Consider the following 16,091-nt stretch of genomic DNA (forward strand, 5'->3'; position numbering starts at 1 on the left):
TGTTTCTTGATGCCCTACCCCTAGCCTCGTCCCCTAAAGTCAGTGGCGTACCAAGGGGGGGGGCCATGGGGGCGTTCCGCCCTGGGTGCACGCTGCTGGGGGGTGCCGCGGGGCGCGCCCGTCAGCTGAGTTCGCTAACTTCGCTGCAGCTCCCTCTGCCCTGGAACAGGTTACTTCCTGTTCCGGCCGGGGCAGAGGGAGCTGCAGCGAAGTTAGCGTAGTCAGCGAAGTCAGCTGACAGGCGCGCGCCGTGGCACCCCCCCCAGCGGCGTGCACCCAGGGGGGTGTCATTTCGCCAGGGGTGGAGGTGTCATTTCGCCGGAGGGGGTCCGCACTGCACCCGAGGGGGGGCGCATCGGCGATCCGCCCCGGGTGTCATGCAGGCTAGGATCGCCACTGCCTAAAGTGCCCCTTTCTGCACATTTGAAGCTGTGAACCCGGTGATCCCACTTGGGGTTCTATAACTTGAATTTGCCACCCTATCATTCTTCCCCTACCCCTCTTTTTTATCAACAATTGTAGTTCTACCCTTCTCACCTCCTGTCTGCTGAATACCGGATGTCTGCTTTTCCTATTTGTTTAGACTCTTCTCTCCCTGGTAGTTTGTACTGTCGGGCGGGTTAATAAATCTTAATAAACTTGATTCTAATGTGAATTTTAAGGGTAGGGTTTTCCACAGAACTGGCGTCATTTCTCTGAATACACAGGGCCTGATATTCAGCCGGCGACTGTTCACCACCGTCGTTAAACCCAGCGTACGACATTGAATATCACGCTTTATTTTGGCTGCTAAAAAGTTAACTGGCTATGCCGATATTCAGCGCTAGGTAGTTAACTTTTTAGCATTCAAAGATAGGCCTGATATTTAAGCGCCCTATTTTGTCTGCTCAAAATAGCTGGTTAGGAGCTGCATATCCACGTGTAACTGGCTATGTTATGTGATATAGCTGGTTAGTGGTTAGCCAGCTTTTCCTACATAAGCACACAACTATGGAACGCATTACCAAAAGCCGTGAAAACAACGTATGATCACCTGAACTTCTGGAAATCATTAAAAACTAACCTGTTCAAAAAGGCATACCCTACCGACCCAACTTAAATGCCTGAACCCTGCAACACAACGAAACCAAAGCTCGTAATGGACATAAAATAACTCTTCCTCTCTATGATTCCCTAATGTGTCTGTTACACACGAACCTTATTCTACCACAACATTACTGTATTTGTTCAAACTGGAATTGGCGAATGCCTCTACAGTACTATGTAAGCCACATTGAGCCTGCAAATAGGTGGGAAAATGTGGGATACAAATGTAACAAATGAATAAATTTGTGAGAGATAACTGGTGATCTCTCACTGAATATACACTGTTAAGCGCTTAAACCCTATTTAAATGGCCGGGATCCATTCCTGGCCCGTTAAATAGTTTTAAGTATTGTCTAGTCATCTCAAAGTGGACTGAGGTATAAGAAGGGGTACGATCAGATTGTAACTCAGAAATGATGGGGTTCACTGGAAGTCAATGTTGCTCTTTCAGCAGGAGGCTCTCATAATCTGTTTTTGTTTCCCCCCCCCCTCTCCAAAAGAAATCAGATAGTGGCATTATGAGCTAACCTCCTCGGTCTATAACAGGTCACCTAAAGGTCAATGCCAAGATGCACACTTAAGTTATAGAGCGCATGACTGTTACAGGTACGTGTGTAAGTGCTGGTTGGGTGCTAATTGGGTGTTCTATAACTATAGTGTGTAACTCACTTAAGTGCGTAAATGCAAGGAGGCATTCGCAGGGAGAGGTAAAGGGGCGGGGCATAGGCATGTCCAACAATTATGTGCGGAACTTATAGAATACTGTAAGGGGGAAATTCTATAAATGGCGATTAAAATACGGCGCTGGAAAAAAATCGTCACCAGGCGTGATTCTATGACGAACACCTTCCATTTATAGAATCACTTACACCAATTCCTGCATCTGTCTTTTAACGCCTGCTGAAACCTGGTGTAATTGCCAGTGCTCAAGTTAGGTGCGCTGTTGCAGTATTCTGTAAATGCCCATAGCCATGCCCCCTCTTGGGATACACGCTACTAGAGGTAGGCACCATGCCTTATAGAATAGCGCACAGCCAATTAACTTCAGTAAGGGCCCATTACTCAATTAAGTTGCATTCACATCTTGGGCAGACACCCAAATTTGGGTGTACAACTCTGGGAGCTGTTTATAGTTACGCGCTAAACTTCCACAGGTAGGTACACATATTTAAGCCTGCTATTGACATGGTGTGAATGGGTGAGCCTAAATGTTGGTATTGAAATATCATCTTGTGCCCTCTGGGCACCTAATTGCACTCAGCACACTGCATCTCGGAGCCTAACTTTGGAATCCTGTATAGAATTGCTTGATCAAAGATGAATGTCAACCTTTGTGAAGTGCATTGCAGTAGTCTAATAGTTTAATACCAGTGACTAGGCCAGTGTTGTTGTGTTGAGATGTCTAAAATCCCCTGAACCAATCAAAGCAGTCGGAGAAGCATAAAAGGACCTTGTAATCATGCTGTAGGAAGCTGTAGGTCAAATGAAAGGTGTCTCTGTAGGATCTCATCTACTACTTTGATAGAATCCTTAGGGGAAGAGGGCTTCCATTAAGGGTTGGTGAGTAGGGAAATATTTCAGTGCCTACATGATTGGAAAAGGTGCAGCGAAGGGCGACAAAAATGATAGCGGGTATGGGACGACTTCCCTATGAAGAAAGACTAAGGAGGTTAGCGCTTTTCAGCTTGGAGGAAAGACGGCTGAGGGGAGACATGATAGAGGTATATAAAATAATGAGTGGAGTGGAACAGGTGGATGTGAAGCATCTGTTCACGCTTTGCAAAAATACTAGGACTAGGGGGCATGCGATGAAACTACAGTGTAGTAAATTTAAAACAAATCAGAGAAACTTTCTTTTCACCCAACACATAATTAAACTCTGGAATTCGTTGCCGGGGAACGTGGTGAAGGCGGTTGGCTTAGCAGAGTTTAAAAAGGGGTTGGACGGTTTCCTAAAGGATAAGTCCATAGACCGCTACTAAATGGACTTGGGAAAAGTCCACAATTCCGGGAATAACATGTATAAAATGTTTGTACGTTTGGGTAGCTTGCCAGGTGCCCTTGACCTGGATTGGCCGCTGTCAGGGACAGGATGCTGGGCTCGATGGACCTTTGGTCTTTTCCCAGTATGGCATTACTTATGTACTTATTTTATGCCATCCAGTCTGCCAGTGCTTCAAGACGCTTGGTGATACATGTGTGTAATTATAAAATATATGGACATTGGCAGAGTACCTACACACTTTTACACCTTGAGAGCAGGTCTACATTTGCAGGAGAGAATTTTTTTCTGACTGGAATCCATTATAAACGCCATATATGAACAGACAAGACCTATATGAGCAGTTTCTCTCTCTCTCTCTCTCTCTCCATACATATCAAGGAACTGTTCATATAGGCAGTCTGAGGTGGTCCTCACATGGTTAAAACAATTTGTCCTACATGAAAAAAAAGTGATTCCAGAGGTATAAATAAAGTTGATGAATCTCAATGAAACTTAACTTGAACAGCTGTTCCATGTGTTTCTGTAACCCCCCCCCCCCCCTAGGCTTTGGTAAATGATATCCAGACAATACAACCCAGTCTGACCAGCGTTAATGAAGTTGGGAAGAGGCTGAAGAAAGAAGCAGAGCCAGAGTTTGCATCGCAGTTGGAAAAGGAAGTCAAAGACCTCAATACTCAGTGGGAGCACATCTGTAAACAGGTAGGGGAGCACCACATGCAAAATCAGTTTTGCTGCGAGGGTAATTAAACTCTGGGATTCATTGCCAGAGAATGTGGTAAAGTCATTTAGCTTAGCAGGGTTTAAAAAAAAGGTTTGGCTGGCTTTCTGGGATAAGCAGCGTAAAATGTATTGAACTTTTTTTGTGATCTTGCCAGGTATTTGTGACCTGGATCGGCCACTGTTAGAAACAGACTTCTGTTTTCGGTTTGTTTTCCCATTTGCTCTTTTGTATTGATCTGTATTGATTGTCTACTTTGCCTCTTTTGGTTGTACTCCTTATGTAGAAGTGTTTAGGGCACTCAATGGCTCTTTTGCTTTTCACATAAAGGCCTTTGCTAAGAAGGAAGCGCTGAAGGGCGGACTGGATAAGACAGTGAGCCTGCGGAAGGATTTGTCCGAGATGCAGGAGTGGATAACGCAAGCGGAAGAGGACTACCTGCAAAGAGATTTTGAGTACAAAACTCCGGAAGAATTGCAAAATGCAGTTGAGGAGTTGAAGGTGAGCCTGTAGGTTGATTCGCTCGTTTATAGGTGGAAATGCATTTCTGGTGCCCTGATGAATGTGTTCCAATCTCTGATCTTCTGCATTCTAAAGCCCTTTGTCTCTCCTTAGAGTTACATCTAATCTCGATGTACTTTTACACTTGACTTTCTTTTTGTTTTAATTGCCTTGTAGGAATCCTTCTATTCACTACTGGTTTAATTAAGGAACTTCCCAAGAAATCAGCTGTTAAATTAAAAACCTAACTGCCAGATAATTACTTGATAACCCTTCCTGAAGCCTGCTTGATATATTAAGCAATAAATTATACAGAAAACAACTTGCTACTTCAAACTGATTCACAGTTTGATGTGGGTCAGTGGTTGTTTTGGCTGGAAGCAATCTCTTGTTAATTACCTTGTTGAGAGCTGGAAGAAAATAGCCCTGGGAAGTTCCGCTTTCTTTTGTGGGGTCTTTGGCTATAACATCGTAAAAGTGATGTAAGGGGCATTTCTGTATATTGGGAAACCTACAGGAGGGATTTCTATAACAGGGTGCTACCATTTACTACTACTACTATTTATCATTTCTATAGCGCTACAAGGCATACGCAGCGCTGTACACCATACACAAAAAGACAGTCCCTGCTCAAAGAGCTTACAATCTAGATAAGACAGGCAAACGGACAGAACGATTAAGGGTAAGGGAATAAATAAGTGAGGATAAAGGACAGGGTGAGTGAGTAGTGGTTAGGGGTCAAAAGCAGTGGTAAAGAGGTGGGCTTTAAGTTTGGACTTGAAAACGGCCAAGGACGGGGCTAGACGCACAGGCTCAGGAAGTCTATTCCAGGCATGAGGTGCAGCAAGACAAAAGGAACGGAGTCTAGAATTAGCAGTAGAGGAGAAGGGGACGGATAAGAGAGATTTATCTACAGTACGGAGTACTCGAGGGGGGGCGTAGAGAGAGACGAGAGTGGAGAGGTACTGGGGAGCGGCAGAGTGAATACACTTATAAGTCAATAAGAGAAGTTTGAACTGAATACGGAAACGGATAGGGAGCCAGTGAAGTGACTTCAGGAGGGGGCTAATGTGAGCATAGCGACTTTTGCGGAAAACGAGTCGCGCAGCAGAGTTTTGGACTGATTGAAGAGGAGAGAGGTGGCTAAGAGGGAGGCCGGTGAGAAGCAGGTTACAATAATCAAGACGAGAGGTGATAAGAGTGTGGATAAGGGTTCTGGTAGAGTGATCGGAGATGAAGGGACGGATTTTGCTAATGTTATAGAGAAAGAAACGACAGGTTTTGGCAATCTGTTGAATATGAGCAGAGAAGGAGAGAGAGGAGTCAAAGATGACACCAAGGTTCCAAGCAGATGAGACAGGGAGAATGAGAGTGTTATCCACAGAAATAGAGAAAGGGGGGAGAGGAGAGGTAGGTTTAGGGGGAAAGATGAGAAGCTCGGTTTTGGCCATGTTAAGTTTTAGGTGACGGTGGGACATCCAGGCAGCGATGTCAGATAGGCAGGCTGAAACCTCAGTCTGGATGCTGGTTGAGATTTCAGGGGTAGAGAGGTAAATTTGGGAGTCATCAACATAGAGATGGTATTGAAAGCCATGGGATGATATCAGAGAGCCAAGGGAAGAAGTGTAGATGGAGAACAGGAGAGGGCCGAGAACAGAACCCTGAGGTACACCGGTTGGTACCATTTAGACACCAGCATTAAGGGCCAGATTCTATATATGACGCTAAAAAAAATCTGTGCCTAAGCGTATTCTGTAAGCGGCACCTTGGACCATTCTGCTAATTTTTGGAGATCTCTTCTCATGGCTTCTACTCCCTCCGGGTTATCCACTCTATTGGCTATCTTCCTGTCATCTGCAAAATGGCAAACCTTTTCTTTTAACCCTTCAGCAATGTCTCTCACAAGTACATTAAACAGAATCAGCCCAAGCACTGACCCTTGAGGCACTCCACTGCTCACCTTCATTTCCACCGAGCGGATTCCATTTACTACCACCCTCTGTCGTCTGTCGGTCAACCAATTTCTTCAGCACTCGGACGCACCATGGGTGTGGGCATGGGACTTTAACGAAACCATGGATATTCAGCTAAATTGATCGGGGACGGGGACTCACATAGGGGAGAGCGGTAGTTTACCATTACTGTGTAACTCATTAAAATTAGTGGGCCCGTGGCGCTTACTACATCCTTCTACGAAAGATTATACGCACCAATCGAAAGCGCACCAAACGTGGTCTCGTTTGGATTATGTGCTGGTGGCCCAGTCATTATTCTTTAGAGTCACGCAAGCAGAGAAAGGACCCATGGAAGTGTCGGACCGCTCGTTAATTTGAGTGGATCTAACATACGATATACATAGTAACATAGTAACATAGTAGATGACGGCAGAAAAAGACCTGCACGGTCCATCTAGTCTGCCCACGATAAACTCATAAGTGTATACCTTACCTTGATTTGTACCTGTCTTTTTCAGGGCACAGACCGTATAAGTCTGTGCAGCAGTATTTCCCGCCTCCCAACCACCAGTCCCGCCTCCCATCACCGGCTCTGGCACAGACCCCGTATAAGTCTGCCCTCCCCCATCCTAGCCTCTCAACCACCAACCCCTCTTCCCCCCGCCACCCAAATTTCAGCTAAGCTTCTGTGGATCCATTCCTTCTGCACAGGATTCCTTTATGCCTGTCCCACGCATGCTTGAATTCCATTACCGTTTTCATCTCCACCACCTCCCGCGGGAGGGCATTCCAAGCGTTCACCACCCTCTCCGTGAAGAAATACTTCCTGACATCTTTCCTGAGTCTGCCCCCCTTCAATCTCATTTCATGTCCTCTCGTTCTACCGCCTTCCCATCTCCGGAAAAGATTCGTTTGCGGATTAATACCTTTCAAATATTTGAACGTCTGTATCATATCACTCCTGTTCCTCCTTTCCTCCAGAGTATACATGTTCAGGTCAGCAAGTTTCTCTTCATACGTCTTGGAACGCAACTCCCATACCATCCTCGTAGCTTTTCTTTGTACCGCTTCCATTTTATTAACATCCTTCGCAAGGTACGGCCTCCAAAACTGAACACAATACTTCAGATATGCCGGGGGAGTTGGGCTGTTCCTGGAGATTCCCCTGTTTCTTATATAAAGATGCGCAATTTGCTAAATATATTAAAGAACAATAGGAAACCACTTTGGGTCCAAAGTCTAGCTGGTTAGTTTGAATATTGGGCCCGCAAATATTCAAACTCTGGCTGGCTAAGATTAGCAGCCAAATCGGACTGCCTAAATAGCAGTCCAACCTTTCGCCGCTATGAACTTAACCGGCCAGTGCTGAATATTCACTTAGCCAGTTAAGTTTGAGCCGGCCCAAAAAAAAAAAAAGAGAGATATTCAATGCATTGAATATCCAGGGTCAGCAGCCATCCCAGCACTTATGCAGGCCTGTGGTTTAAATGTCGGGCCCATTATGTCTTAATGCAGTGTTTGCAGTGTGATCCAAGCCAGGGAATAAAATTGAATTGATTTGTACATCAGAGCAGCTCTAGTCGCATTCAGCATCTGCTTTAGTGAGTGCATGATTTGTGTCCATAATGAATTTTAGGTAAAAACAACAGAAACCCAAACAAAACCAAAATGCAATTTCAGTTGTATTTTCTTTTGCATTGATTTCTGCAAAGCTAATTAAATTGAACAAAAATGATCTTTAGACCTGTAGTTTATGAAGTAGTGGAGGAGCAGGATTACATTCGCCACAAGCATATTGTTTTTAGGTATGTGTATATGTCGTTGGCTATGTTAATGTACTGTATAATACAGGAAACTTGATAACATAGTAACTGCTGACAGAAAAGAAGCTACAGAACCATCCATTCTGATCAGTTCTCTTCATTTCCCGTTTCCTGTCACTTTAGATAGCTTAACGTATGCATTCCCAACACCAGCTTTCATCTGACCCCTGCACACAGATAAATAAATATCTTCTAGTCAAGCTCTCAATTCTGTTCCTACCATCAGGGGCATAGCCAGACCTGGTGGTGGGAGGGGACCATAGCCTGAGGTGGGGGGAGCAATTTTGGTGTGCCACTCCACCGCCGCCCCCTCCCTCTGCTCCCCACCCACTGCTGCAGCTGGTGGGGTCCCCAAACCACCGCCAGCTGAAGCCTTCTCCAGCGCTGGTCTCTGGCACCATTACGTTGCCTACCCTGCTCTCTCTTTCCCCTCACATCCTGTATGCTTCTTTTAGTGAAACTGAGCATGCTGAATTGCACTAAAAGGAACCTGCAGGATGTGAGGGGGAAGAAAGAGCAGGGCAGGCAACGCGGCGGCACTGGAGACCGGCGCTAGACAAGGCTTCAGCTGGTGAGGGTTGGGAACCCTCGACAGCAAAACCAGGGGCCCAGAGGAATTTGAAGGGGGCCCAGACCCCCATGGCCCCACGTAGCTATGCCATTGCCTACCACTACCCTCTCTGGAAGTGGCATTTTAGAAGGCCTTCACATCTGTCTCAGAGAGGTTCTTTGGGCATCTCCTCACCATCTGAGAGGCCATGGTGCCTACAGGAACTGGTAGGGGAATATCTGGCCCAAGGTCTCATCTCAGGAAAGGCCCCACTCATAGATGCCCTACAGCCAAAGCCCAGCTAATGTCCTACTTGGGAATTGTAGGAGGGTGACTAGCTGAACTTGAACAATGCCAGTCTCTCTGTATGTAACTACAGTAACCTGGACCTGAGAAGACAAAGCAGTTCAAAGAAACAGCATTGTGGGTCACAGGACAGGACTGATTGCTCAACTACATCACTACTGCACTTTTTATCCGTCCCCTGGTGGTTTACAATCTGTGCACAATCCTATAACAACGCTGCCTACAGATATCTGGTCCATGGGATAGTTGGGGCTAATGGGGCTGGATGGTACATGATATAAACATTTGTGGAAACCAGCATTCTGGGCCCCCAGTCCAGCTCCACACTGGAGCCTGGACCAAAGTTCCCATCACAGATGTCTCTTGAGAAAGAGGATAGATAGGCCTTTTAACTGCCGCCCCCAGGAACGGGACAGCAGCTCCTAGTTTCAGCAGGCGCCCAGCCCAATATACCTCCTACTCCTCCTCCCTGCAGACCCACAGCAATTTGACAGACCGCATACAGCTAATTTAAATAAAGGTTTGTTGTCTTGCACTAGCCACCAGTGTGGTACCAACCAGCTGGTGTTCCTAGGCAGTGCCCAGACTAAAGTTTACTCTCTGTTCATACTGCCTTGCCTACAACCGGCATGGCTGATGGCTTAGGAAGATGCAAACAGCTGCTTCCTATACATGTTTACATTTTTAAAACAACATATAAAATTACAGGTGAGGGAAGGGAAAACAACTATATACAAATGTGGGGGATATATTAGACATTAAGAAACCCTTTTACCTTAACCCAACTTGACTGATTCTTAGCTTCCCTATCCCACTACAACATTTTTTGTACTTGTCCCCTACCGAACTTGGTGAATGCCTTTACGGTATTATGTAAGCCACATTGAGCCTGCAATGTGTTTGTTACATTTGTTACATTTGTATCCCACATTTGTATATATGGAGGGAAAGGAATTAATATACACATGTCTGTTGTCTCACAATAGCAACTAGTCAGGTACAAACCAGCAGACGTCCTTTGCCATTGCACAGACTAGAGTTTACTCTGTGTTCAGCAGGCCAGAGGGCATGAGATAAGTCTAGGAATGGTGCATACACTGAGGCATTATCCAGCACATTTCCCCCCACACCCCCAGCAGGTGCTTGACCCTCCCACTGCAACTGCACCACAGACAGCAGATGGGAACCAAGCAGATCCTGTGTGGCCTCAGCAGCAGCCTCAGGAAATCCTAAAGGGCCATGGTCTCAGGGTCTGCTGAATGTGAGGGCCAAGACAGGGATACAGTCACATGATATTGTAAACCTCAGCACTGGCAATGGTTAGGCATATGACCCAAGCTTAGTGGAGTTTAACAGAAATGGAGATTTTGAGGCAACAAAAACAGATGAAGAGGAAGGTGAAGGGCAAAGTTGCAGAGAATCTGCCGGATGTGACCACTGTGAACCTCAGCCCCGAGGAGCACATGGAGCAGAGACCCATTCCCAGGGACGCCAACCCCCACCCATCTTCTCATGAAGGCAGCCACAAAAGGATGTGTCCACTGGGTTATGATCTGCACTTATCCCCACAGCCCTAGCCACTTTAGCCTTTCCTCATAGGGAAGTCGTCCCATCCCCTTTATCATTTTTGTCGCCCTTCTCTTTACCCTTTCTGATTCCACAATATCTTTTTTGAGATATGGCAACCAGAATTGAACACAATATTCGAGGTGCGGTCGCACCATGGAGTGATACAAAGGCATTATAACGTTCTCATTTTTGTTTTCCATTCCTTTCCTAATAATACCTAACATTCTATTTCCCAACCTCACAGCTCTGGTTTTATTTCACCTTTTTTTTTCCTTTATGCGATTAACTTTCAGACCTTTGCTTCCCATTATAGATTAGGTTTCCATTGGCAGCTTATTTATTGCAACTTGGGTTTTGTCCTTTCAGAGAGCAAAAGAGGAAGCCTTGCAGAAGGAAGGGAAAGTGGAGCTGCTGAGCGACTCGGTGAACAATTTCATAGCCAGAGCACCTCCAGCGGCTCACGAGGGCTTAACAAAGGAACTCGACACACTAGTGACCAACTACAAGCAACTGTGCAGCAGGCTGAACGGAAAGTGCAAGACTTTGGAGGCTAGTTCTTCTCTCGATCTTTGGAAATGCATGCATTTATTAAGCAAATACATTTCAGAAAAGGGCAAAGTAACGTGCTAGTGCTCCTTAAAGATTAAAATATGAAAATAAAGCGATACCTTTTTATTGGACTAACAATACATTTTTTAACTAGCTCCTTCCTCCTTCCCTCCTCCCACACCTTTCCCCCCTTTAGACTGTCATTGGAATGTTTTTGCTTTCCTTATATATTTTGATCTAAATGACATTTTTAATCCGCTAGATTCCTAAAAAGGTTCAAAGCTGCTTGTGACTTAAAAACATCAATAAAATATAACATCAATAAAATTACATATCATAACCTCACATAAGCACAAGTAATGTGTAAGTGTATTCTGATATTGTCTTCTTTTGTTTATACTGTCCTGATCTGAAAAAAAGGAGGTTTTGTCTTCCAAAAGCTAATCAAAAATATATATTTAGTCCCCCTTTAAACTGCTGTACTAATTTTTCCAAACTAGTTATTTCAGCCAGCAAGTCCCAGATTAAGTACATAAGTATTGCCATACTGGGACAGACCGAAGGTCCATCAAGTCCAGCATCCTGTTTCCAACAGTGGCCAATCCAGGTCACAAGTACCTGGCAGAAACCTAAAGAGTATCAACATTCCATGTAGAACCTCAAAGAGTAGCAAGATTCTAGAATTCTAAAGAATAACAAGATTCCATGCAGAATTTCAAAGTGTAGCAACATTCCATGTAGAACCCCAAAGAGCAGCAAGATTCCATTCAGAATCCCAAGTACATAAGTACATAAGTGTTGCCATACTGGGACAGACCGAAGATCCATCAAGCCCAGCATCCTGTTTCCAACAGTGGCCAATCCAGGTCATAAGTACCTGGGAGAAACCCAAAGAGTAGCAACATTCCATGTAGAACCCCAAAAGTAGCAACATTCCATGTAGAACCCCAAAGAGTAGCAAGATTCTAGAATTCTAAAGAATAACAAGATTCCATGCAGAATTTCAAAGTGTAGCAACATTCCATGTAGAACCCCAAAGAGCAGCAAGATTCCATTCAGAATCCCAAGTACATAAGTACATAAGTGTTGCCATACTGGGACAGACCGAAGATCCATCAAGCCCAGCATCCTGTTTCCAACAGTGGCCAATCCAGGTCATAAGTACCTGGGAGAAACCCAAAGAGTAGCAACATTCCATGTAGAACCCCAAAAGTAGCAACATTCCATGTAGAATCTCAAAGAGTAGCAACATTCCATGTAGAACCCCAAAGAGCAGCAAGATTCCATTCAGAATCCCAAGTACATAAGTGTTGCCATACTGGGACAGACCGAAGATCCATCAAGCCCAGCATCCTGTTTCCAACAGTGGCCAATCCAGGTCACAAGTACCTGGCAAGATCCCAAAACAGTACAATACATTTTATGCTGCTTTTCCTAGAAACAAGCTGTGGATTTTCCCCAAATCCATTTTAATAATGGTCTATGGACTTTTCCTTTAGGAAGCCATCTAAACTTTGGCCCCTCAGCTATATAGTAAGCCATATTGCTGAAAAACTGTAGCATCCTATCTATGTTAGTTGAATGTTCTAACGATGGTTATTAGGTGTATCATTAGTATTATGCTAACATTGTATTATATCTCTGGTATTTGAATTTCAGTACTGTTAAATATGTATATTTTTGTTACTGTTTCACGGTAGTTCCATTATTAGGTTTCAATTGACTGTTTTCAAGTTTACCTCATTTATTGTATTTATGTTTATTCTTGGTTATTTTACTCTTGTTATGCTGTTAACAAAATTGTAAGTTTTATGTTAAACTGTACCTGCTGTACATCGCCTTGGGTGAATCTCTTCATAACGGCAGTTAATAAAGCCCAATAAATAAGTGGCTCAGACCCAGCTTATCGCTGCAGGCTGAATGTTGGGTGGTTGGTATATAATTCCTTTAGCGCACAGCTGCTGGTGGGAAGGGGGGATATTGAGCCAGCGTAACTGCTTCTGCCTAAAGTTAGACCACTAACTGCAGACTTAACATTCTTAATTGTCAATATACAATTTGTGCAGCTTCCCAATGCCTATGTCAGAGATTTTCAACGTTTTGTGTCTCACGGCACACTTACATAGCACTAAATAGTCAAGGCACACCCCCAAGTCCAGCATTTTACCCCCCCCCCCCCCCACACAAATAGTCCAGCATTTACCTTCTCTTACCCCACCCCCACAAAAATAGTCCAGCATCTCTCCCTCCTATCCCCTCTCCAGCCAGCAAGCAGGCATCTCCCCTTGTCTCTCTTGACCTCCCCCCCCCCCACCCATCATGTACCTTTTAAATGTTTTCTTGTCTCTGGCGGTCAGTGGCAGGGAGCAGTGATTCATACAGCCTGCTTGCACCAATGCCGGAGCCTTCTCTCTGATGTCACTTCCTGCTTCCACATAGGCAGGAAGCATCAGATGGAATGCCGCAGGGTTGGTGCGAGCAGGCTGCATGAATTACTTCTCCTTGCCACCGTCCACTAGAGACAAGAAAACTTACTCCATTCTGGCACAAATTAAGCTGACCCAACTCCTGCGGCACACCTGGCGACCAGCTGCGGCACACCTATATGCCATGGCACAATGGTTGAAAAATGCTGGCCTAACTTCAGGTGAGCTGTAGAGAAATTACCAAGATGCTTGAACGAGGTTGCAGTCATCGGTACTGGAATGCCTGTGGCAGCTTTAGAAGAAAATGTTTGGCTACTTTTTAAAAGAGGATGAGGAATGGCTCTCATTCTCAATGTTTGTTTATTTATTTGTTACATTTGTATCCCACATTTCCCCAACTATTTGCAGGCTCAATGTGTCTTACATAGTACCGTATCGGCATTCACCAATTCTGGTATGAACAAGTACAGGTGATATTTTGGTAGTATAAGGGTCATATGTGACAGACTCGTTAGGGGATCTTAGAGAGGAAGAGGTCAGTTATGTCCATTATGTGCTTTGGTTTCGTTGTGTTGCAGGTATTCAGGCTTTTATGTTGGGTCGGTGGGGTATGCCTTTTTGAACAGGGTTGTTTTTAGTGATTTCCAGAAATTTAGGTGGTCATACGTTGTTTTTACGACTTTTGGCAGTGCGCTTAAATAGGAAAAGCTGGATGCATAAGTTGATTTGCATTTGAGTCCTTTGCAGCTTGGGTAGTGGAGATTTAGGTATGTTCGTGCTGATCCTGTTGTGTTTCTGGTTGGTAGGTCTATGAGGTCTGTCATGTATCCCGGGGTTTCGCCGTAAATAATTTTATCAACCAGGGTGCAGATTTTGAAAGCAATACGTTCTTTGATTGAGAGCCAGTGTAGTTTTTCTCGGAGGGGTTTGGCGCTTTCAAACCGCATTTTTCCAAATATAAGCCTGGCTGCTGTGTTTTGAGCGGTCTGAAGTTTCTTTATGATTTGTGCTTTGCAACCCGTATAATTCCATTGCAGTAGTCTGCGTGGCTTAGTACCATTGATTGAATCAAGTTGCGAAATATTTCCCTCGGGAAGAATGGTTTCATGCGTTTGAGTTTCCACATCGAGTGAAACATTTTCTTTATTGTAGATTTCGCTTGGTTCTCTAGTGAGAGGTTCCGGTCGATTGTAACGCCGAGAATTTTCAGGCTGTCTGAGATAGGAAGGGTGGAACCTGGGGTGTTGACGCTTGTGGGTTTATACGTATTGTATTGGGATGTGATAATGTTTACTTATGTGTCTGCTTTTCTTTTTTTTTCTCTCATGTCTGGTCTTTTCTCTGCAGGAAGTTTGGGCATGCTGGTGTGAGCTCTTGTCATATTTGGAAAAAGAGAATAAATGGTTAAATGACCTGGAGCAGAAGCTCAAGTCTACAGAGAAGATCAAGGGAGGGGCGGAAGAGATCACGCAGGTGCTGAAGGTAAGACGCATTTTAGTGCATTTCTGCTGAAATTATCCCATGAAGAACTCGGCCACTTAAATGGGGTGTGTAGAGAAGGCCACAGCTGATTCTCTAGAGGGAAGGGATCCATCCACCGGAACATGGCAAATCTCAGGAACAGGAAGTTGTGTCAGAGGAAAGGCTCGGAGCTGGCATGAGCAAGGAGAATGAATTGCTGCAGGGCAGGGGGCAAGGTTTTCATGCCCACCCTCTTTGGCCTCAGGTTACGCCCCCTTTGAAGGTTTAAAAAGTTACTGGATCATCACCCCAATAAGAGCAGAAGTGTCGCTAGTCAGGGTGGGCAGCCAGAAAATGTCCATTTCATGTCATGTCTCGTGTTATTTTTGCAAACAAAAAAAGCAACACTGGGCCTTCAAGACTGGGACAATTAAAATTTTTTATTAGTGACCCGACACGGGCCGTGTTTCGGCGCTAGACAGCGTCTGCTTCAGGGGTCCATACACGGAAGACAACGTGCCAAAGCACTGCACATGCGTACTTTGGCACGTTGTCTTCCGTGTATGGACCCCTGAAGCAGGCGCTGTCTAGCGCCGAAACACGGCCCGTGTCGGGTCATTAATAAAGAATTTTAATTGTCCCAGTCTTGAAGGCCCAGTTTTGTTTTGTTTTTTTTGTATACTTTCTGTGTATGCTGTATTACCCTCTCTATTTGTGCTGCCTCGTGTTATTTCTGGGAATGTTTGTTTTATGTATTGTGAACAATGTTCTTAAAAATACAGACTCTTCTTCTGAAATACTGCACTGTATTGATGGCACAGCGGGGGGGGGGGGGGGGGGTTCTGCTCATTTTCATTTCCAAATAACAGGAAAGACATGGATGTGTTGTTGAGATTTCTTATGCCATTTCAAAAGAATGCACTCAAAAAAAAATTCACTCTTCACTTTTCAGGTATCTTTGCAAATTTTTAGAAGACTAGATCAGTAATTCCAATCATTATTTTTCCAACATTAAGATACTTGAAAAGATTTAAATTGTCTGATAATCTTTTTTTCCTTCCAATGCGGTTTATGAAATATATAAATTACAATCACTAAGGATATCAGACTTATCCTACATAATAAAAAGCACCTCCAAAGTT

At 44.6% G+C, this 16,091-nt stretch overlaps 1 protein-coding gene across 1 annotated transcript in view; it reads left to right on the forward strand.

Annotated features, from left to right (window-relative positions):
• The window catches only part of DMD (dystrophin), a 2,615,032-nt gene that overhangs the window by 1,166,765 nt on the left and 1,432,176 nt on the right, over positions 1-16,091 (forward strand). Inside the window, exons 25-28 of the mRNA XM_030202363.1 lie at positions 3,635-3,790; positions 4,140-4,310; positions 10,880-11,062; positions 14,836-14,970. Coding sequence (XP_030058223.1) covers positions 3,635-3,790; positions 4,140-4,310; positions 10,880-11,062; positions 14,836-14,970 — 645 coding nt within the window. The remainder of the gene's footprint in view (positions 1-3,634; positions 3,791-4,139; positions 4,311-10,879; positions 11,063-14,835; positions 14,971-16,091) is intronic.

The sequence above is a fragment of the Microcaecilia unicolor genome, chromosome 4 (assembly GCF_901765095.1).
Source record: "Microcaecilia unicolor chromosome 4, aMicUni1.1, whole genome shotgun sequence".
Lineage (NCBI taxonomy): Eukaryota > Metazoa > Chordata > Amphibia > Gymnophiona > Siphonopidae > Microcaecilia > Microcaecilia unicolor.